Raw genomic sequence first — 21,503 nt, forward strand, 5'->3', positions numbered from 1 at the left:
CCCCCAGGGGTCACCACTCTCTGCTCACGGGCCCTCCCCTGATCCGGCTCCGCTCCCTCCAGAGCCGTAAATCCCACGGGATTTTGGCGTGGCCTGATGGAAACCGGCATAAAAAATTCATCCCGAGTAAAGCAAACAAACAATAACCAAAGAGCCGGTAATTAAATGGAGAATTAACGGGATGGGTTCCAAAAGCACCAGAGCTGCGCTCCGGGATCAGCCCTGGAGCAGGGGATGGATCCCGGGGACTCCGAGGGGCACGGACGGGCATCACGTATCAGCACTATCGCGACATGGCGTGACGATTTGCGCAGCCCGATAATGGGGGAGCAGCGCCGGCCGCTCCAGACCAGCGCGCCTGAGCCAGCGTGTGACGTCACGCCTCATAGTGACGTCACTTCGCCGCATGACGTCACAACCCCCTCCTCACTCCCACCCTGACCGTGACTCGGCTCCGATCGCGCCCACCCAGGGCCCGGCACCATCCATCAGCCATCGGGGCGCGGCGCCTGCGACCGGCACCGGCGTTTAGGAGCCATTATCGGCCTAATTCCCCCCATTAATCACGGGCGGCACCAGGAGCACCGGGAGAGCCCAGCCCCGACCCACAGCGGCGCCGGGGGGGGATCACCCCCGGATCCGGACACCCCCACACCCTGAGACCCCAAACACTGAGAGCCCCACACCCTGACCCCCCAAAACCTCAATACCTCCACACCCTGACTCCCCCTGTACCCTGACCCCCGCAAACCTCGATACCCCCAAACACTGACAGCCCCACACCCTGACCCCCCCAAACACTGAGAGCCCCACACCCTGATCCCCCAAACCCTGATACTCCCAAACACTGACAGCCCCACACCCTGACCCCCCAAACCCCGATACCCCCAAACACTGAGAGCCCCACACCCTGACCCCCCCAAACACTGAGAGCCCCACACCCTGATCCCCCAAACCCTGATACCCCCAAACACTGACAGCCCCACACCCTGACCCCCCCAAACACTGAGAGCCCCACACCCTGACCCCCGCAAACACTGAGAGCCCCACACCCTGACCCCCGCAAACACTGAGAGCCCCACACCCTGATCCCCCAAACCCTGATACCCCCAAACACTGACAGCCCCACACCCTGACCCCCGCAAACACTGAGAGCCCCACACCCTGACCCCCGCAAACACTGAGAGCCCCACACCCTGACCCCCCAAAACCTCAATACCTCCACACCCTGACTCCCCCTGTACCCTGACCCCCCCAAACCCCGATATCCCCAAACACTGACAGCCCCACACCCTGACCCCCCCAAACACTGACAGCCCCACACCCTGATCCCCCAAACCTCGATATCCCCAAACACTGACAGCCCCACACCCTGACCCCCCCAAACACTGAGAGCCCCACACCCTGACCCCCCAAACCCCGATATCCCCAAACACTGAGAGCCCCACACCCTGACCCCCCAAAACCTCAATACCTCCACACCCTGACTCCCCCTGTACCCTGACCCCCCCAAACCCCGATATCCCCAAACACTGACAGCCCCACACCCTGACCCCCCCAAACACTGAGAGCCCCACACCCTGACCCCCCAAACCCCGATATCCCCAAACACTGACAGCCCCACACCCTGACCCCCCAAACACTGACAGCCCCACACCCTGATCCCCCAAACCTTGATACCCCCAAACACTGAGAGCCCCACACCCTGACCCTCAGACCCCAATACCCCCAAACACTGACTCCCCTCACACCCTGATCCCCCAAACCCCGATACCCCCAAACACTGACTCCCCTCACCCTGACCCTCAGACCCCAATACCCCCAAACACCGACAGCCCCACACCGTGACTGCCCCCAGACTTTGATACCCCCAGATCCTGATCCCCTCAGACCTCAATAGCCCCAGACCATGGTACCCCCATACCCTGACATCCCCAGACCTCAATACCCCCAAACACTGACAACCCCACAGTCTGACTCCCCCCAGACCTTGATACCCCACACCCTGACCCCCCAGACCTCGATATCCCCAAACCCTGACTCCCCCAATACCCCAATATCCCCCAGTGTTGCTGCCAGAGCCTCCCCCCAGCTGCCGAGGGGGTTTTGGGGAGCCAGGGGAGATCCTGGGGCGCTGGGTGTGGTCCTGGGGAGCCGTGGGGTTCAGCTCAGCTGCGGCAGTGGAGCGATTCCTGGATCTGACCCCACAATTCCCCACCACCTCTGCCCCAGCCTGCACTATCGATTCTCTTTTCCATAATTCTCCACAGAAAAGCCCCAGCCCGGAGCTGCGATTTCCCCGCCCGCGTTATAAATAACCGGGGTCAGCGGCTCCGAGGGCTGCGCCGCGCCGCGCTACAATTTAATAAACGGAATGGCCTCGTCCTTCATCGTGACAAAGACACCGGTGGGGACACAGAGGAGCACAGGGCTGGGACACGGCTGGGACATGGATGGGACACGGCTGGGACAGGGATGGGACAGGGATGGGACATGGATGGGAGAGGGATGGGACAGGGATGGGACATGGATGGGACATGGATGGGACAGGGATGGGACATGGATGGGACACGGCTGGGACATGGAGGGGACAGGGATGGGACATGAAGGGGACATGGATGGGACACGGCTGGGACATGGATGGGACAGGGATGGGACATGGCTGGGACAGGGATGGGACACGGCTGGGACATGGATGGGACATGGATGGGACACGGCTGGGACATGGCTGGGACAGGGATGGGACACGGCTGGGACATGGATGGGACAGGGATGGGACACGGCTGGGACACGGCTGGGACATGGCTGGGACATGGCTGGGACAGGGATGGGACACGGCTGGGACAGGGATGGGACATGGAGGGGACATGGATGGGACATGGATGGGACACGGCTGGGACACGGCTGGGACACGGCTGGGACATGGCTGGGACAGGGATGGGACATGGAGGGGACAGGGATGGGACATGGATGGGACATGAAGGGGACATGAAGGGGGCATGGCTGGGACATGGATGGGACAGGGATGGGACATGGAGGGGACATGGATGGGACATGGACACACAACAGGGACACACACAGACAGAGCTGAGACATGGATACATGTGGCAGGGACACACAGCTGGGGCATGGATACATAGATAGGACACACCTGACACACACACACACACCTGGGACACACACACACCTGGGACAGACAGACACACACACACCTGGGACACACACACACCTGGGACAGACAGACACACACACACCTGACACACACACACACCTGACACACACACACACACACCTGGGACACACACACACCTGACACACACACACACACACCTGGGACAGACAGACAGACACACACACCTGACACACACCTGGGACACACACACGGTTCAGCTGACAAACACGGCTGGGACACGCGTGACTTCATCACACACACCTGCACAAAGGTGAGACACGCGTGCACAGGCGGGGTCACACACACACCTTCACACACACACACACCTGGGACACACACACACACACCTGACACACACACACACACCTGGGACACACACACACACACCTGACACACACACACACACCTGGGACACACACACATCTGTATCAGACACACTCACACCTGTATCAGACACACACTCACACCTGTATCAGACACACTCACATCTGTATCAGACACACTCACATCTGTATCAGACACATCTGTATCACACACTCACATCTGTATCAGACACACACACATCTGTATCAGACACATCTGTATCAGACACACTCACACCTGTATCAGACACACTCACACCTGTATCAGACACATCTGTATCAGACACACACTCACACCTGTATCAGACACATCTGTATCACACACTCACATCTGTATCAGACACTCACATCTGTATCAGACACATCTGTATCAGACACACACTCACATCTGTATCAGACACATCTGTATCACACACTCACATCTGTATCACACACTCACATCTGTATCAGACACACACACATCTGTATCAGACACACACACATCTGTATCAGACACACACATCTGTATCAGACACACACACATCTGTATCACACACTCACATCTGTATCAGACACTCACATCTGTATCACACACTCACATCTGTATCAGACACTCACATCTGTATCAGACACTCACAGCAGGGATTCCCGGGCACGGGGCGGGGCCGCTCCCGGGGGTCTCGGCCCGGTCCCGCCCGGTCCCGCTCGGGGCCGCCCCGGGGCCTGCGGGAGGCCTGCGGTGCCCTCTGCTGGCGGCACCGGGGCTCGGCCCGGGGGCACCGGCACCGGCCAGGGACCGGGAAGAGACCGGGAAGGGACCGGGAAGGGACCGGGAAGGGGCTGCGGGGGCACTCGGCAGCGCGGGACACGGCTGGGCCTGTGCCTTCCTCCGTGCCCTTCTCCTTCTCCTTCTCCTTCTCCTTCTTTCTCCTTCTCCTCTTTTTTCTTCTCTTTTTCCTTCTGCTCCTTCTCATTCTCCTGCTCTTCCCTCTCCTTCAGTCCTTCTCTTTCTTTCCTCCTGGACAAAGGGGTCTGTCCCCCCACCCCCGTGGAAGCCGCCACCCCCAGCACAGCGTGGGGAGCACCAGGAGCGGGTCCGGGGGTTCCCATCTCCCCCATCCTGGGGGCCGTGCAGCTGTCCCCTCTCCAGCCCCCACATTTCCCCCTCCCCAGCCCTGCTGACTGATTCCAGAGCCTCCAAAATCAATTCCCATCCCCGCCAGGACACGCCAAGAAGGCAACAAATCACAGTGGCGGCTCCGCAGCCCCAGCACCTCATTTTTCTTCCTGAACTCCATAATAAGAAATCAATGGCAGCCGCTGAGCTCCCGGTGCGGCTCCCCTGGGATGGGCGGCGGCGGGTCCTCCCCCACCCCCAAATCCGGGTTCCCCCAGCAGACCCCGGTTCTGGCAGGGCCCACCCTGCCGGGCAGCTCCCTTCTCCCTGCAGATCCTTCCCTGGATCCTCAAACGCTCCCCGGTCCTGCACACCTCAGCTGCCGGGCGGGCTCAGCCCCCGGAGGTATCGGGGGTGACCGGGGAGCCCAAAAGGATCCCTGAAAAATCGTGGGAGGGGGATCCGAGCCCACCACGGAGCAGAGCAGAGGACAGCACCCAGCAGGTATTTCAGCCAGTCCCGCAGCACCGAAGGGTGGGGACAGCGAGCTCGAGGGGGGAACCCAAGGGACAAACGGAATCCAGGGGAGGGGGCTTCAGGAAGAGAACTGGGTGGAATCCAGGGGCAGGTGGGATCCAGGGGAAGGGTTGGATCCGGGGTACAGGTGGGATCCAGGGGATGGGTTGGATCCGGGGTACAGGTGGGATCCAGGGGAAGGGTTGGATCCGGGGTACAGGTGGGATCCAGGGGATGGGTTGGATCCGGGGTACAGGTGGGATCCAGGGGATGGGTTGGATCCGGGGTACAGGTGGGATCCAGAGGGAAGATGGAATCCAGGGAACAGCTGGAATCCAGGGACAGGGCTGGATGCGGGGTACAGGTGGCTCCAGGCGTGCTGCGGGCTCCCATCCGGGGGGGCCCCGGGCCGCTGTCAAGCGGCAGCACCAGCAGCTGCCGAAGGGTCTGGGCTGGGATTGCTGCTCCAATTAGCTGGAATCGTGATTCCCCGCCGCGCCTGACACCGAAAAACCGACATAATTACCCGCAGCGACAGGGAAGGCAGGACCGCGGCTCTCGCTTAATTGAGTGTTTACAGCCTGCGCGGAGGGGGAAACAGCCCCCCAGACAAGCAAAACCCTCCCCCTCAGCCAGGGAAAACACGGGGGGAAAACCAGCCCCATCCCCCCTCCCCTGGGCGTCCCCCATCGCTGTCCCCAGGTAGACAAGCCAGGTGGCCCCTGCCAGCGCCGCCACCGCTCCTTCAGCCCCTGGTTGACTTGCAAATGCAGCCGCAGGAGCCGCGGGTCTCGCTCCTGTCAGCCGGGATGAAATCCCGAGGGGCGGCTGGGGGGGTCACGCAGGCAGGGGACACACAGAGATGTCCCTGAGGGGGTGGTGATGGGGCAGGGGGACACACAGAGATGTCCCTGAGGGGGTGGTGATGGGGCAGGGGACACACAGAGATGTGCCCGGTGGTGATGATGGGGCAGGGGACACACAGAGATGTGCCCGAGGTGATGATGGGGCAGGGGACACACAGAGATGTCCCTGAGGCGGTGGTGATGGGGCAGGGGACACACAGAGATGTCCCTGAGGCGGTGGTGATGGGGCAGGGGACACACAGAGATGTGCCCGAGGTGATGATGGGGCAGGGGACACACAGAGATGTCCCTGAGGCGGTGGTGATGGAGCAGGGGACACACAGAGATGTGCCCGAGGTGATGATGGGGCAGGGGACACACAGAGATGTCCCTGAGGCGGTGGTGATGGAGCAGGGGACACACAGAGATGTGCCCGAGGTGATGATGGGGCAGGGGACACACAGAGATGTCCCTGAGGTGATGATGGAGCAGGGGACACACAGAGATGTCCCTGAGGGGGTGATGGGGCAGGGGACACACAGAGATGTGCCCGGAGGTGGTGATGGGGCAGGGGACACACAGAGATGTGCCCAGAGGTGATGATGGGGCAGGGGACACACAGAGATGTGCCCGAGGTGATGATGGGGCAGGGGACACACAGAGATGTCCCTGAGGCGGTGGTGATGGGGCAGGGGACACACAGAGATGTCCCGGAGGTGATGATGGGGCAGGGGACACACAGAGATGTCCCTGAGGGGGTGATGGGGCAGGGGACACACAGAGATGTGCCCGAGGTGATGATGGGGCAGGGGACACACAGAGATGTGCCCGAGGTGATGATGGGGCAGGGGACACACAGAGATGTCCCGGAGGTGATGATGGGGCAGGGGACACACAGAGATGTCCCGGAGGTGATGATGGGGCAGGGGACAACCTGCCCAAGGACTGTGTCTGAATGGAGACCCCATCCCAGAGGGACGGGGCCGCGTTGGGGCTGGAGGGGGCCCCAAGGCGAAGGCACCTGTGGAGTTCCACGCGCGGAGCCTCATCCCGTGCCCGCCCCGCTCACGCTGTGCCACCCCCGCCTCCCGCCGGACCCCGCTCCTGCCCAGCTGTTTTCTCCTCGTTAATTTTTGATGAGAATTGAGCACGCCGCCTCATCACGGACCCCATACCAATGAGCAGCGGTGCCACCCCCGGGCCCGGAGCTGGGAGGCAGCGGGGCCAGAGGCTTCGGGAGGCGGCACGGCCGGGGCTCCCCCCGCTGCGGAGGGGAATCTGCTCCTGCACGGAGCGCTCAGGGCACTGAGTGGGTACCCACGTGCCAACAGGCGAGCAGAGATGCCCAGGAATAGGCTGGCAGGCTGTGGAGATGCAGGGATGCACATGACACCCCCCACCCCAAATGTGACACCCCCGGGTCCCTGCAGCGCTGGTGTCATCCCTGCTCACGTCCCACCTGTGGGATGTGACATCTGCGGGAAAAAAAGGGCTTTTTGCTGGATCCCACAACTGGGGGCACTGGGAGGGGGTGTGGGGTGGCCGGAGATGCTCCCCCGTGTCACCACAGAGGGACCCCAAAGCAGGCTGGAGGGGGGAGAAGGGGGAGCAGCCCCTCAGCCCCTCCAGACGTCTGCCACTGCCTGATGTGCCCAACTGGAATCACTAATTCCAATAAAGCCAAGCTAGATTAATTTTCATTTCCCCATGCAAATCAGCGCTAATTAGGATGGATTTAGTTCACCTCACAGGGGCTGTGGGGACAGAGGCTGTGGCGGCCGCACGCCCCAGCCAGGCTTTGGGGGGTTCATCCTCTGTCAAGGGTTTGGGAGGACAGATCCCACAGCCGGGGGGGTCAGGAGCCGGGAGCGGGGGCAGCAGGAGGGCAGGAATCCATCCAGATGCTTCGACCCTCCCCAGGACCCTCCAGGTCTCCCCGCTGGTCCCCAGGAGTCAGCGCGGGGACAGCAGGAGGGCAGGGATTGCTCCAGGTGCTCTGTCCATCCCCAGGACCCCCCCAGGTCTCCCCCCTGCTCCCCAGAACCCCAAGCTGCCCCAAAACTCGTCCCCGTCTCCATTAGAGCCCGAGGGGTGGCCCCGGGCCGCTGCAGGCACACGGGGGGGATGCCGGGGGGACAAGGGCGGGGGTCTCACCACCCAGAGAGCTCGGCCGCTCGGGGGTCCAGAGCTGCTTTGCTCAGCTGAGAGTGGAGCAGGGACCGGGGGTCCTCGGGGGCCGCTCTCTGCCGCCCTCCCTGGAACTGCAGGGGTGGGGTCTGCACGGGGGTCCCAGCAGGATGCGCCCACTCCTGGGGTCTGTCCCGCTCTGCAGCGGGGTGGGCTCACAGCGCCTCCCCCCCCCTCCCCCATTTATTTCAGATTCTGCTTTTGCCTCCCTCTTTGCCAAATATTTAACAATTCCCGCTGCCCGCAGGCTGCTGCTCGCGCAGTTCTTGTGGAGCCAAGAAGGACGCGGCAGCCCCAGAGCAGAGGCGCTGCGGACGGGACCCCCCAGGCTCAGAACGGGTCACCCACCCCCCAAAAAAAATCCCCCTCCCCAGCCCTGGCACTGCTGAGAGCCGTGCCCAGGATTTGGGGTACAGCCAGGCTGGCCCCTCTGCAGCTGGCACCGACCCCGAGCCCGGCACCCCCCAAATCTGAGGAGGGGTCTGAGGGGCTGTGGAGGGCTGGGGGGCTGCGAGAGGCTCGGAGCTGTGCCATGTGGGGACCCCAGAACCAGCCCCCGGCCCTGGCTGCAGCCCCCTTAGCCCCTGGCTCTGATGCCCCCCAAAATCTGCCTCTCCCCCCCAAACCGCAGCCCCAGAACCCCCAAACTCCTCTGTCCCCCCACGCGGGGGCTGGAGCAGCCTGAGAGGGGCGGGGGGGGGGGGGGCGCTGCCCCATCTCCCCAAATCAGCTGGGGGCAGAGAGAAGGGGCTGGGGGGGGGGATTGTGGGGGGCTTCAGGGGGCTCTGAGGGGCTGGGGGAGCTGTAGGGGTTTTCGGGGGGCTCTGGGGGACTCGCTGCTCTGCCACGGAGGGGACAGCCCATGGAAACAAACAGCCAGAGGCGGTGGCTGCTCCTGCCCTCATTAAATCCCCCGTAACGAGCTCCGAGCCCTGCGGCCCTGCCGGGCTCGGGTCATTAGGGCTGACAAGGAGCTGTCACACTGGGAGACGTGGCCGTGTGTCCCCAGCCCCGCCACAGCCACTGGGGACCCCCGGGAGGGGCAGCTGCCCCCCAGCCCCGCTCCTGCTCTCGGAGCTCCCCGTGTTCCCCCCCGGGACCGGAGCACGGCCTGGGGGGGCACAGGGGGTCCGGGTCCCCGACAGCACCTGGGGGAGAGGAAAGGATGGAGAGGGGGAAAGGAACAGATAGAAAAGGGGGAAAAAACAGGGAAAAGGGAGTGGGACAGGAGCGCTGCCGAGCCTTGGGCCCCCCACTCCGAGCCCCTTCCCCAGGACCCTCCGGGACCTCGATCCCCCGTGGAGGAGGATGAGGAGCAGAACCCCCCCACTGCCCCCTCCTGCCCCTCAGGGACAAAATGAGGATCCCACCCCTCTCCAGCCCCTTAGGAAGAGGATGAGGAGCAGAACCCCCCCATCCCCAGCCCCCCGGCACAGATAAGGAGCCTCGGCGCTCCCCGGGGCGCGTTTAATCTGGGACAGGACAGTTATTGGATAAATACCATGAATATGGAAATTGCATTTATGCTGATTTATGGCCGGGGGGGCAGGTGGGGAGCGCAGACGCTTTAGTTTACTTTAATCCATTTATTTCCCTGCCTGGAGATGGAGAACAAGCTCCGAGCGCTGCATCTGCTGCTCCCTGTCCTCCGTGCGCCGCAGGAAGGGGGTGCAGGAGGGGGTGCCCCCACCCTCGCATCCCGGAGCTGCTCCCCCGGGATGATGTATGGATCTGGCACGAGACCGGTGGGATTTCAATTAATTCCTGAGCCTCGCAGACTCCTGACCTTTCATGGGATTCGGAGAGAAATGGAGGTGATTCATCTGGAGGTCAGGGGGGTTCCTCCAGCTGGATCCCTGTGTATTCCATGGGGTGGGATGGGGAACAACCCCTTCACCTGAGGAGGAGCAGGGAGATGCCGAGTGACCCCGCGCTGGGGGAGGGCAGCCAGGTCACAAACCAGGCTGGGAGCACCAGGAATGGGAAAACCAAGGGAAAATAGGAAAAAACAAACCCAAAAGTGCTCAGCAGACATAACATGGGAGGTGGAAAATCCCATCCCAGCCCTCTCCTCAGTTCATCCGCCGGGTGCCAGTGACTCCCCACCTCTGCCTGCCCCCCGCATCCATCCGGGAAGCAGCGGGAGCTGCGATGTGAGGAGGGGGATGCACATGGAGGGGTTGGGGGGGGCCCGCTTCACCTCTTAATCCCCTATTAATTGCCGATCAATCCAATTAGCTCCTGGCTGTAATGAAGGGCGGCTGCTTGGCTGGGGCCAGCTCTCCCTCCCTCCCCAAACGTACCCTAAAATGCATCCCAAAATGCATCCCCCCCTGGCATCCCACCAGGAACCAGCAGGGAAGGGGGCTGGGGGGTGGGAGGCTGATAGAAGGTGTTCTACCCAATTTTCCAGCTGACTCTAATTAAGTTGTTCTCTTCAGCTGTTAAATTAGCCAGAGCCCTCCCCCCTTCCCAGGGTGGTTCCCCCCCTTTCCCTCCCCACCGCCCAGATGCAGCAAATCAGCTGCTCCCCCCCCGCCTTCCCCCCCTCCCGCAGGGCTCCGCAAATAAATAAATAGACAATCCCGGGAAAATTAACCGTGTGAGGAGCCGCAAATGAGGTGGAAAATTTTAATGGTTCGGCATTTAAAGCTGTGTGACAGGAGGGGAGGAGGGAGGGAGGTCAGTCCCGAGGATTGCCCCCCCTCACCCCACTTGGCACCCCCTCATCTCCAGCGTTCTCGGAGCAGCAGCTCCGGTACTCGGGGTGCTGGGAATGGGGGGAGACCCCCAGTGTGGGGGTCACACACCTGCTTCCCTCCCCCCCTCACCCCGGGGTTCCCTGTACCCCTCATTTCCCCCCCCGGCGGCCCCTCCCCGGTCCCGGCCCCACGGAGTGGGGAGAATACGGGGACCCCTCCGCACCCCCCTCTCCCCTCCCCGTTCTCCTCTCCCCTCCCCGTTCCCCCTCCCCCAATTCCGGTACCGGGATGGGGCTGCCCCCGGATCCGCCCGCCAGGGGGCGCCGCTGCCTCCCCGCCTCATTTGCATATTTTTGCATACGGGCGGGCGCGCGGCGTGTCGGCAGCGCCCCCTAGCGGCGGAGCCGGGGAAGCCGGGCCACACCCACTCCTCAGGCCACGCCCACCCCGCCCGCCCGTCGCCGTGGTTACCGCTGACGTCACGGGGGACATGACGTCACGGGGCGCAGCCCCCGCTGCGGGCGGCTGTTCCTGGCTCTGCGCCCGCCCCCGCCGCGCTCCAAGGTCTCGTCCCGTCCCCGGCACCGGCACCTGTCACCCGCCGCCCCTATTGGGGCCTCGCCGGGCCCCGCGCCAGCCCCGCCCCCCGAGCCACGGGGCGGGGGGGTCCTGGTTCCGCCCCATCCCCTCCCACCGCCCGTGCCCGCTGAGCCCCCGCGGGGGGACACCGGCACCCCCACAGTGACCAGTGACACCTCCTCCCACCATGGGGCCACCGGCACCCCCACAGTGACCAGTGACCAGTGACCCCTCCATCGGGGGCCACCGGCACCCCCACAGTGACCAGTGACACCTCCCCCCACAATGGGGCCACCGGCACCCCCACAGTGACCAGTGACACCTCCTCCCACCATGGGGCCACCAGCACCCCCACAGCGACCAGTGACACCTCCATCGGGGGTCACCGGCACCCCCACAGTGACCAGTGACACCTCCGCCCACAATGGGGCCACCAGCACCCCCACAGTGACCAGTGACAACCCCACCTCCCGCCCAGTGATCCCCCCACTGGGACCCCAACAGTGGCACCTCCCAAGGGGTCGTCGATGCCCCCACAGTGACCCCCCGAGTGCCCCCACCCCATTAAATCCACACCGGAGAGTGGGGGGTGGGCACAGCCATGTATTGCCAAAACCCGGGAGCAGCGGGGAGGACCCCCCCGACCCTCCCCGCGGCACCCAGTGTCCCCCCACTCGGTCGGGGGGGGCTCCACAGCGAGTCTGGGGGTGCCCCCTGCTTGCATCCAGTGTCTCTGGAGGCACCAAAACCTCCCTTGGGGCACCTCCTGTCCCCCCATCCTGCCCCGCTCCTGGGGGACACCCCAGGGACCCCAATGCTAGAGGCAGCAGGAATGGGGGTGCCCTCCCCTGACCCCAAACCTGTCCCGCAGCCAGGGCCCCTTACCCCAATCCCGGGGTCCTTCTATTCCCCATCCCGAGGGTCCCCCGTCCCCATCCCGAGGGTGTCCCCGACCCCATCCCTGCCCTGCAGCCGTTCTCTCCGTCCCTGTCCCCATCCCCACCCCGCAGCCAGAGTCTCTCCGCCCCATCCCAGGGGTCTCCCCCCGCAGCCCCCCTCAGATCTCCTCCAGGAAGTCCACAGGGAACAGCCCCACTTTGCGGCCGGTGAAGACTTTGACGTAACCGTTCACCTCCTCCCCTTTCTGCACCACGATCTGTGGGCGACAGAGGATCCGGTGAGACCCCCGGGACCCCCCCAGAGCAGGGGGAACCCCAGCTGTGAAGGGGTCGGGGCTCTGATCCAAGGGGCTGGGGGAGCTGAGAAGCGGGGGGATGGGGATGTTGGTCGTGGGGTGCAGCTGTGATGGGGGGCTTGGAGGGGGTCCTCGGATGCTGATGGGGGGCTTGGAGGGGGTCCCCGGGTGCTGATGGGGGGCTTGGAGGGGGTCCCCGGGTGCTGATGGGGGGCATGGAGGGGGTCCCCGGGTGCTGATGGGGGGCTTGGAGGGGGTCCCCGGGTGCTGATGGGGGGCTTGGAGGGGGTCCTCGGATGCTGATGGGGGGCTTGGAGGGGGTCCCGTCTCACCTGATCCTTCTTGAGAGTGATCTGCCCGATCTCCCGGTTGCCCACGAAGGAACGCGTCACCTTGTGCACCCGCTCGCCTGCCCGCACCCGGATGATGAAGTTGGGAGGGAAATACCCGACTTTCTCACCGATCTTCCCCTGGAAGGAGGCGGTGGGGGAGTGCAAGGGGGGATTGGAGCCGCTCCGGGGGTCGCAGTTACCCCCTCCCCTCGCCAGGCTGGATCCCCACCCGGCAGGTTTGGGTTCCCAACCGAGCTCTCCCTCCCGCAGCGCTCCGACCTTACCCGCCACCACTCCTCGTTGGAATCATCGACCACCGTGATCTTCTCCCCCGGCCTGGAAGGGAAGGAGGGGCTCTGTGAGGGGGGCAGGACCCTCAGCCATGGGACACCCCAAGGAAAATCCCTTTTCCTTCAGAATCAGCCCCTCGAGCCCCATGTCTGACACGGGACACACACAGCCCATGGGCCCAGGGACAGCAGGCCCTGCACAGAGCAGCTCAGCCTTGGGAAATCCACGGAACCACAACAAGCCAAACCCCAAAAGCCTTGGGAAGGAGCCCAGGACGAGGCTGGGAACTCACGGGAAGTCCAGGTCGTCCTTCTCCAGGGCTTTGAAGCGATAAAGCGCCACGAAATAGTGAGACTGCAGGAACCCCCCTGGCTGCGGCTTCTTGCTCTGGGGGACACAGTGAGGTTTGCAGTCCCAGGGGCTGCAGACAGCCCTGAGGATCCCAGCAGGGAGATCCCACAGGCTCTGCTCAAGGCTTTGGGATGCAGGGTGAGGATGAGGAGTACCTTGTCATCTGTTGGGCTCTTCTCAGCCTTCTTGTCCCCTTCAGAGGCACCTGGGAACGGGAGGAGGGGTCACACCTCTCCTGGTGGCGCCTCCTGAGGGTCTGCTCAGCCAACGTGGGGATGCAGCGAGAGCCCCAGGGTGGGGACATCATGAACTGGGGACCCTCTTTCTGCAGGGCAAACCCACCCTGGTGACACCCCCAAACACAGCTCCCTCCCTGTCCCACGGGCTGGGCCCCCCAGCCCCGCGCTCACCACCCTCAGCTTTGCTCCCCACCGGCTTCGTGGCCTCCGGCTCCTCGTCCATCATCGCAGCCAGGGGCTGGAAGGCAGAGAGAGCTCTCAGAGGGTGCAGAATGGGGGGGCTGGGGGTTTAGTGGGGTGCTGGCACCACACCGGCAGGAATTTGATGAGAGCCCGACCCCACACTCACGTTTTTCTTGTCGTCCTGCCCCTTCTTGCGCTCCTTGTTGGCCATGATGACGCCCGTCCGCAGCGTCTCGAACACAGGGTCGCTCCTGTTTGCTGCGGGGGGCAGGGGAATGGTGAGGGGGGGTCAGGGATGGGACACGAGGGGTTGGGACACTCCGGGGTGGGGACCAAGGACACGAGGGAATTACCGAGCTGGTCCTTGGTGCCCGCGTACTGCTGGTCGCTGTACAGGGGGGAGCTGTAGGCTCGGCGGAACCCGGGAGGCTGCGAGGACAGAGGAGGGGTCGGAGCATCAGGCACCCCCCGGACCCCCCTGTCAGAGCCGGGGGCACCCCGAGACGGGGATGACGAGGTTCCCCTCGGAGCCAGGAAATGACAGCGGTGGTGGCACCTGTGTCCTGCCGGGGGTGCCCGACCCGGGGACTGCAGCCGGGGGGTGACACTCACGATCTTGCCGAAGCAACGCTGCATCTCCACGTAGGACTGGCAGTGGTGGTGGATGTTGGTTTTGCAGTTCTTGCACCTCAGGCCAAATTTGTTGTTGACTGGCAGTCGAGGAGTGGGGGGAGGGTGGAAAGGAGAGGGAATGTGACACTGCAGCTGTGAAACGGCCGGGACAGAGCCCTGGGCAGCCTTGGCCCCCAGCCCTGCCCGTGGTCCCCAGCCCTGCCCGTGGTCCCCAGCCCTACCCGTGGTCCCCAGCCCTGCCCGTGGTCCCCAGCCCTGCCCGTGGTCCCCAGCCCTACCCGTGGCCCCCAGCCCTGCCCGTGGTCCCCAGCCCTGCCCGTGGTCCCCAGCCCTGCCCGTGGTCCCCAGCCCTGCCCGTGGTCCCCAGCCCCCTCAGGACTCACGGACGATCATGCGGGCACAAACGTCACAGAATTTGGGCTTTTTGAAGTAATGATCTTTGAACTTGTGGGGTTTGTCATTAACAAGTTTCTCGGGTTCGGGAGGGGGCTCGGGCTCCTCCTCCTCTTCCTCCTCTTCTTCATCCTCATAGATGTAGTAGATGGGTCCCCCCGAGGGGCTGACCAGCTCCCCATTGGGCTGTGGCTCCGGCGCCGGCTCCTCCTTGGGCTTTCGCTGGAAAAGTTGCTTCAGCTTCTGCAGCTGCTGGGGCAGGAGAGGACGGACGGTGTGTGGTGGTGTGGGGGAGGCAGGAGGGGAGAGACCCCCGGCTCCTCCCCCCAGAGACCCCCCCACAAGCGGGACGAGACTCCAGGAATGCTCTGAAGATGGGGACCCTCCTCCCAGTCCCGGGAAGTCTCCACAAAAGAGGAAACTGTGATTCCTGAGCACCTCATGGATGTGGGGGCGCCAGGGAAATGCCCACCCAACACCCGGCTGGATCAGGGTCCCACCAGGTACCCCAGGCCTCCCAGAGCTTCCTGTGATGATAGAGAGGGGGCTTCCCCCACCCACCCAAACTGCCCTGTGGGCACCCACTTACCCGGCTCTTGCCTTTCCCACCTGAAGCGGGTGAAGCTGGTGACTCCGGCACTTCCTTCTCCGTCATGCTGCGAGGGGAAGAGACACAGATGGCGTTGGCTGGGGCAGTTCCAGCTGCAGGAGCACGGCAGGGGCTGAAGGGGTCAGACGCTGCTGGGTGGGCAGTGCCTCCCCTTCCCCTGCCCGTGCAGCAGCCCCGGTCCTGGCGAGGGCTGGTTCTGCCAGGGGCCGCTCCCACTGCCCGTCCTGCAGCCCCTGCCCCGCCCGGGGCTGCTTCTGCCTCGGAGAGCCCCAGGGCCAGGCTGGAGGAGGTCGGTGCCCAGCCCAGAGCGTGGCACATCCGCTGACCCAGGGATGTGGTGCCAAGTGCTGGGATCCAGCCCCTGGGCTCTCCGCACGTGCCCACCTTAGCCGGGACATCTCCATCTCACCGTCAAACTGCAAACGGTGCCGCTCTCGGCCCCTCAGATGAGCGCACGGGGGACACCGATGGGCATCATCCGGCTTTCGGCTGCCGCGGGGGGCAGGACCTGCTCCCGCATCCCCCAAACCATCCCGGTGCCGCCTTTGACAGCCCTCCCCGCAGTGCTTCCACCCAAACCTCACTTTTTTTGGTGATGCCCACGCCCCAAGCCCCTCCAGCCCCCAGGAAAAGCAGCAATGGGAATGGGGAGCGCTGGGGTGAGGGGCACTGCGGGATTGGGGCACCCCGAGGCCCTGCAGCAGCGGGGGTGCCCAGGGTGGGCACGGCCACGCCGAGGAGGGGGCACACGCGGGGCACTCACCCTGTGCTTGGAGCAGTCGCCGTGCGCTGAAGAAGCCCCCGAAGCGCGGCCGGTGCCGGGGCCCCTTTGGCCGCAGAGCCCCCAGCCCTCCGTGGTGGGCGCTCGGGGAGGGCGGCAGCCGCCCCGGTGCCGAGGCCAGCGGAGTGACAGGACACAGGGGGACGACAGCTGAGCGGTGCCGGGGGCTGACGCCGGGAAATTGGAGCCCCAGCGTGCGCCGGGCGGCAGCGGGCGGAGGAGCCACCGGCTATTTGCGTTGGTGGGTTGCTGGGCGTGCCAGGGGCCCCCCCAGCCTGGCCTGGGACAAAGAAGGAACCGGGCACAGCGAGGGCTCCAGGAATTGGGCACGCTGAGGGTTCCAGGAGCTGGGCACGCTGGAGGCTGCTGGGGGCTCGGTGGGCAGAGGGGCGGCAGTGGGGTCTCTCATGGGGTGGAGTGGCTGCCTCGCACCCTCTGGCACCAAATCCTGCTGCTGCAGGCTCCGCTGGACTGGTGGGAGCTGGGATCCCACTGCTGCCCGTGGGTGGCAGCGAGGTGGGAGCTGGCACAAACCTGGGGTTGGAGCCCTCCCTCCCTTCCTGGCAGCTCTTACCTGTCCGGCCGCACCTGCTCAGGAAGGTTGGGAGCATCCCACTGCTGCTGTGCCACCCCAAATCCTGTCCCCACCTGCACCTGCCAGCTCCAGGTGCTGCTCCTGGCAGCAGGAATGTGATGTTTCCCAGCAGGGCACACAGCTGGGGCTGCTCCACACCCTCATTCCTGCCCTGGAATTCCACAGCTGGATGGGGCTGGCAGCTGGGAGAAGAGGCCATGAACATCTGTCAGGGGAGTCCGGCCCCAATCCAAACGCTCCAATCAATCCCAGCCTGGGATCCCCACTTTGGCACCCCATGGGATTACAGCCCTTGGAGATGCCAAGTTCGGGGGCAGGACTGGGCAGGATTGTCCCTTCTGCTGTCCCCTCACCCCACTCAGGCAGCACAGAGCCCCCAGCCCTGGTAGAGAACGGGAAGTTACATTCGAGTGATGAACAATTCTCCTTTTTTTTTTTTTTATTTAAAAACAACCCCCCCCAAAAATAAAATAAAACCAAAAATTCCCCCCCGCAAAATAATAATCCGATTAAATAAAATGTGCAGTGAACATACCAATCAACACCTGTATGTGCGGTCCAACACAGTGCTTAAACAAAACCATAGACACAGGGGAGGGGGGCGGGCACGGGCGTCACTCCAAAAATAATAATTAAAAAAAAAAAAAAAAAAATCAACTTCTTGTCTCTTAATTATGTTCATATAAATATATCAAGGAAGGAGGGCCAGAGGAAGGGAGGGCAGGAGGAGAAGAGGCCCAGGGGAGTGGCCGGTGCCCACGGGAGCCCTACTGGGAGCTCGCCCGCTCCAGCACCCGCAGGTCGTAGTTCTTTTTGGCCACGCGCAGTTTGAAGCGGCTGAGGGAGTTGTTGAGGCGGAGGGAGGCGTTTTGGGCAGCCAGGGGGCTGGGGAACACGGCCACGATGGTGTATAAGGCAGCGAGGTCACTGTGCCTGCCGTTCTCCGGAGTCCCGCTGTTGTCCCCGCCGCCTCCGTCCCCGCGGCGCCCCTGAGTCTCTTTGAGCCACTGGATTTTGGCACCGGCCATGGCGAGCTGGGTGAAGAGCTTGTCGGCCTCTGTCCGTGTGATGCCCTCGGGCAGGTCTGTCACCTCCAGCACCCGGCCCAGCACTGCAGGGAAGGAGTTGCTGTCACCGGCCGGTGCCCTGCGAGCCTCCCCGGCTCCGGGCTGGAGCACCGACCCCTCCTGGGCCCAGGAACGTTGGGCAGTGCCAGGCTGCACCCACAGCAGGACTCCACTCCTCTGAGCCAGGCACTTCCCTCCAAAGCTCCCCTACCTGCTCCCTGGAATGCCCCATCCCAATCCCTCCTGTACCCACGTGCTGGCTCTGCTCAGGAGGAGATGCAGGTTGTTTCCCAGTGTTATTTCCCAGTGTTATTTATTTCCCAGTGTTGTTTCCCAGTGTTGTTTCCCAGTGTAGCAGTATTCCCCACCAAGTCCTCCTGGTGTCCTTTGGATAGCTGGGCACTTCAGGCTTTCCCAGGGGGTTCTGCCCCATTTTCCTACCCCAAACCTCAGGTACTAGGACTGGGAACCAACCCCACACTCCCACCCTGACTCTGGGAGGGAGAATGGCTGCACCCATAGAGGATGGTGGCACTGGGTGCGTCCTGCCTGGTGGTACCCAAATCCCTCTGCAGCTCCTGACTCCTTCCTGGTGGTACCCAAATCCCTCTGCAGCTCCTGACTCCTTCCTGGTGGTACCCAAATCCCTCTGCAGCTCCTGGCCCTGGCCTGGTGGTACCCAAATCCCTCTGCAGCTCCTGGCTCTGACCTCTGCTCCTGCCCCCATGGTCCCCACATCCCTCTGCAGCTCCTGGCTCTCTCCTATCCCTGCCTGGTGGTCCCCAAATCTCTCTGCAGCTCCCAGCTCCTGCCTGGTGGTCCCCAAATCCCTCTGCAGCTCCTGGCCCCTGCCTGGTGACACCCAAATCTCTGTGCAGCTCCTGGCTCCCTCCTATCCCTGCCTGGTGGTCCCCAAATCTCTCTGCAGCTCCTGCCTGGTGGTACCCGAACCCCTCTGCAGCTCCTGGCTCCAGCCCTGGCTCTGGGCTTAGCAGAGCTGCTGCAGGGATTCTTTGCTAATATTAACGTGGCACGTACAGACCATGCCAGGGGCAGGAGGGGGGCAGGCAGCTCTTAAAGGGCCCCTACAACCAGCTGCTGGTGGTGGTGACACTGAGGTGACCTGGGGGACAAGCCTGAGGTCTCCAGAGGGTCAGTGAGGGCTGCTCCATCCAAGCTGTGGGTCCCTCCCTTGCCAAGGACCCAGTGGAGACATCCTGGACATGTGTGGAGAGAAATGATTCACTGGAACCCTCAGCCCTTGCAGCCACCCTGGGAGATCCCAAATCAAAGATGAGGCTCTGAAGCTGCAGGCCCCACGGGAAAGGGAAGCATGGGTGGGAAGAGTGACTTGGGAAAGCAGTGGTGGGAATGACATCTCAGAGCCTGGACACTCACTTTCTGCTGATAAAGAGGAATAAAATCCCAGCTCTTCCAGCTCCACCTGCTCCATCATTCCCACTCTCTGGGAGGCAGGAATACACCCAGGTGTCCTTCTCCTCAGAGGTTTTACTCCCTGTTCACCCACCTCCCTCGGGCACAGAGGGCTGGTTCTGCTGCACCCCCAGCCTGGACTCACCCGGGCTGGGGGGTGTTTGTGGGTGTGGGGAGGAGGGACTGGCAGGAACCACTCTCCAAAACCAGCACGGGGTTCTGTGGGATGCTGCTGTGGGCAGGGATGGCACCTGGAGTCTCCAACATCCGTTTGTGGGGACATCAGAGGGCAAAGGAACTCGAGGGGGTCACTTGCCTACGTCACTTGTCCCCAGGTCGGTGGACGCTGATTTCAGGGCCTGTCTCTTGCTCCGGTTTCCGTGTTTCATTCCAGTCTGCCCCTTGAAGGAGACAAAGGGAACCGTGTCACCTCAGGGGACACTGTGGCTTCATGGTACCCCCAGAGGGGCCGGGGAAGGGACACCTGGCCTGGCTGTACCTGGTGTCCTGTGTAGCTGGGCTGGTTGTGGAGCAGCGGCGGGGGACACAGGGACAGGTTGTACTGCAGAGGTTGGCCCAGCAGTGAGTACCTCCCATCACCTGCACGAGGAGCATGAATTTGTGGGGATCCCAGGAAACCTCACAGCATTCCCAGCCCTGGGCTGCCCCCACACGCCTTCCCCTTACCTTGTGCTGGGCCCATGGGCCGGGGGAACTGTGTGAGGACGGGGAGGGGGCTCAGCCCCGTGCACACACTGTTGAGGTTGGTGACGGGCGACGGCGTCGGGGACTGGGTGGGGGACGTGATGGGGCTGTTCAGCTGGGTGCTGGCCTGGGGGAGGGACAGTGTCAGACACCCCCAGTGCTTGTGACCACTCCCACACCCCCGTGGGACCCCCCAGCTGTCACCCAGCCCACCCCAAGGCTGAGCTGTCTCCTCCCTGTCCCTCCCAGTCCCCCCAGTACCTGAGCACTGGTGTCGGGGTTGTAGAGGTCTCCTGGCTTCTGCCCCCGCTGCTCCAGGCTGTAGTACTTACAGTGGCTCCACTGCACCACGGGGGGGTTTTGGGGGGCCTGGGGGCCGTTGGGGACATTCAGCTGCATCACCACCACACCAGGGCCTGACGGGGACACCCCTGGGGACAGACACAGGTGTGTATGGCCCAGGCTCTGCTGCTGTGGGGCACAGGAGGGCCTGTCCCTCCCCCACAATCCCACTCTGGACTCTCCTGTGCCACTCGTGACTTTCTCAAGCTGGAAAAAACCCCACGAGGACCCTCTGGGGATTCCTCTCCAACAGCAAAGGTTACATCTGGGGGTGATGATGTTTAATCCAGGAGAAATGGGAGCACAGGGGCCAAGCTGACAGACAGCAGCTCAGTGACCGCTCTGAGCATCTCCACAAAACTCCAGGCAAAGGCTCCAAGCACAAATCCAGGAACAAAACCCCAGCATCCCAGCTCAGATCCTGCAGCTCACCAGGTCCAGACCTCCATCATCCCAGTTCAGCTTCTGCATCAGCTCACCAATTCCCAGCTCACTCCCAGCAGCTGTGCCAGGGAGCAGGAATCCCCACCTGCACTTCTTCCTGCTCCCACCAATCCACCGCCCACCCAGCTCCCTCCACAGCAGGGAGATGCCAGGCATGAGCCACATCCTGCTCATTCCTTGTGGCACTCCCAGTCTAAGGAATCCCCTTGCACAGAAGCTGCCAGACTTGGCTGGGAAGGGGCAGCTCTCAGCCCGTGATCCAAACCCGATCCCACCCACGGAGTCGAAGCCAGCCCTGCCCGTGGCCCCCCGTACCTGAATACTGCTGCTGCATCTGGGGGGGGCTGCAGGGCGCCGGGGACTGCGGCATCTGGTACTGCTCGGAGCCAGGAGGCTGCAGGAACCCCACGGATGGGCTGCGGAGCAGACAGGGCTCAGGTGAGGATGGG

At 63.4% G+C, this 21,503-nt stretch overlaps 2 protein-coding genes and 1 long non-coding RNA gene across 16 annotated transcripts in view; 1 reads left to right on the top strand and 2 right to left on the bottom strand.

Annotated features, from left to right (window-relative positions):
• Window positions 1-12,047: 12,047 nt before the first annotated feature.
• Window positions 12,048-16,613, bottom strand: STAC3 (SH3 and cysteine rich domain 3). Of its 2 annotated transcripts, none has more exons than XM_086870339.1 (12): window positions 16,450-16,613; window positions 15,666-15,732; window positions 15,067-15,328; window positions 14,663-14,760; window positions 14,404-14,479; window positions 14,217-14,308; window positions 14,039-14,105; window positions 13,784-13,833; window positions 13,570-13,664; window positions 13,271-13,322; window positions 12,987-13,124; window positions 12,048-12,615 (listed from the first exon to the last, which is right to left on the bottom strand). In XM_086870339.1, the coding sequence occupies exons 2-12, from the start codon at window positions 15,729-15,731 to the stop codon at window positions 12,517-12,519; spliced, it is 1,095 nt and encodes a 364-aa protein (XP_086726465.1). In that variant the 5' UTR covers window position 15,732; window positions 16,450-16,613; the 3' UTR covers window positions 12,048-12,516. The 2 variants fall into 2 exon arrangements, with proteins under 2 accessions (XP_086726465.1, XP_086726466.1); XM_086870340.1 differs by having other exon boundaries at window positions 15,067-15,325; window positions 16,450-16,612.
• On the top strand, window positions 12,551-13,640 carry LOC147647920 (uncharacterized). Its single transcript, XR_015281284.1, has 2 exons — window positions 12,551-12,636; window positions 13,257-13,640. It is a non-coding gene; the product is annotated as an uncharacterized LOC147647920 (long non-coding RNA).
• Window positions 16,614-17,548: 935 nt separating the features above from the next.
• The window catches only part of R3HDM2 (R3H domain containing 2), a 42,531-nt gene continuing 38,576 nt past the window's right edge, over window positions 17,549-21,503 (bottom strand). For all 13 annotated transcript variants that reach the window (XM_086870249.1, XM_086870244.1, XM_086870253.1 and 10 more), the window contains 6 exons: window positions 21,370-21,470; window positions 20,530-20,699; window positions 20,251-20,395; window positions 20,063-20,163; window positions 19,880-19,964; window positions 17,549-18,173 (listed from right to left, as the gene is read on the bottom strand). In XM_086870249.1, the coding sequence (XP_086726375.1) occupies window positions 17,830-18,173; window positions 19,880-19,964; window positions 20,063-20,163; window positions 20,251-20,395; window positions 20,530-20,699; window positions 21,370-21,470 (946 nt within the window). In that variant the 3' untranslated portion in view covers window positions 17,549-17,829. The remainder of the gene's footprint in view (window positions 18,174-19,879; window positions 19,965-20,062; window positions 20,164-20,250; window positions 20,396-20,529; window positions 20,700-21,369; window positions 21,471-21,503) is intronic.

This window comes from Cyanistes caeruleus, chromosome 32, assembly GCF_971803275.1.
Source record: "Cyanistes caeruleus chromosome 32, bCyaCae1.hap1.1, whole genome shotgun sequence".
NCBI classification, from domain to species: Eukaryota; Metazoa; Chordata; class Aves; order Passeriformes; family Paridae; genus Cyanistes; species Cyanistes caeruleus.

Excerpts from the sequence above, each read along its gene's own strand:
- STAC3 (XM_086870339.1), bottom strand. The coding sequence starts at position 15,731 with ATGACGGAGAAGGAAGTGCCGGAGTCACCAGCTTCACCCGCTTCAGGT. Across the intron at positions 15,329-15,665 it reads GTGGGAAAGGCAAGAGCCGG|CAGCTGCAGAAGCTGAAGCA; the intron begins GTAAGTGGGTGC and ends CTCCTGCCCCAG. Across the intron at positions 13,834-14,038 it reads GGGGAGCAAAGCTGAGGGTG|GTGCCTCTGAAGGGGACAAG; the intron begins GTGAGCGCGGGG and ends TCCCGTTCCCAG.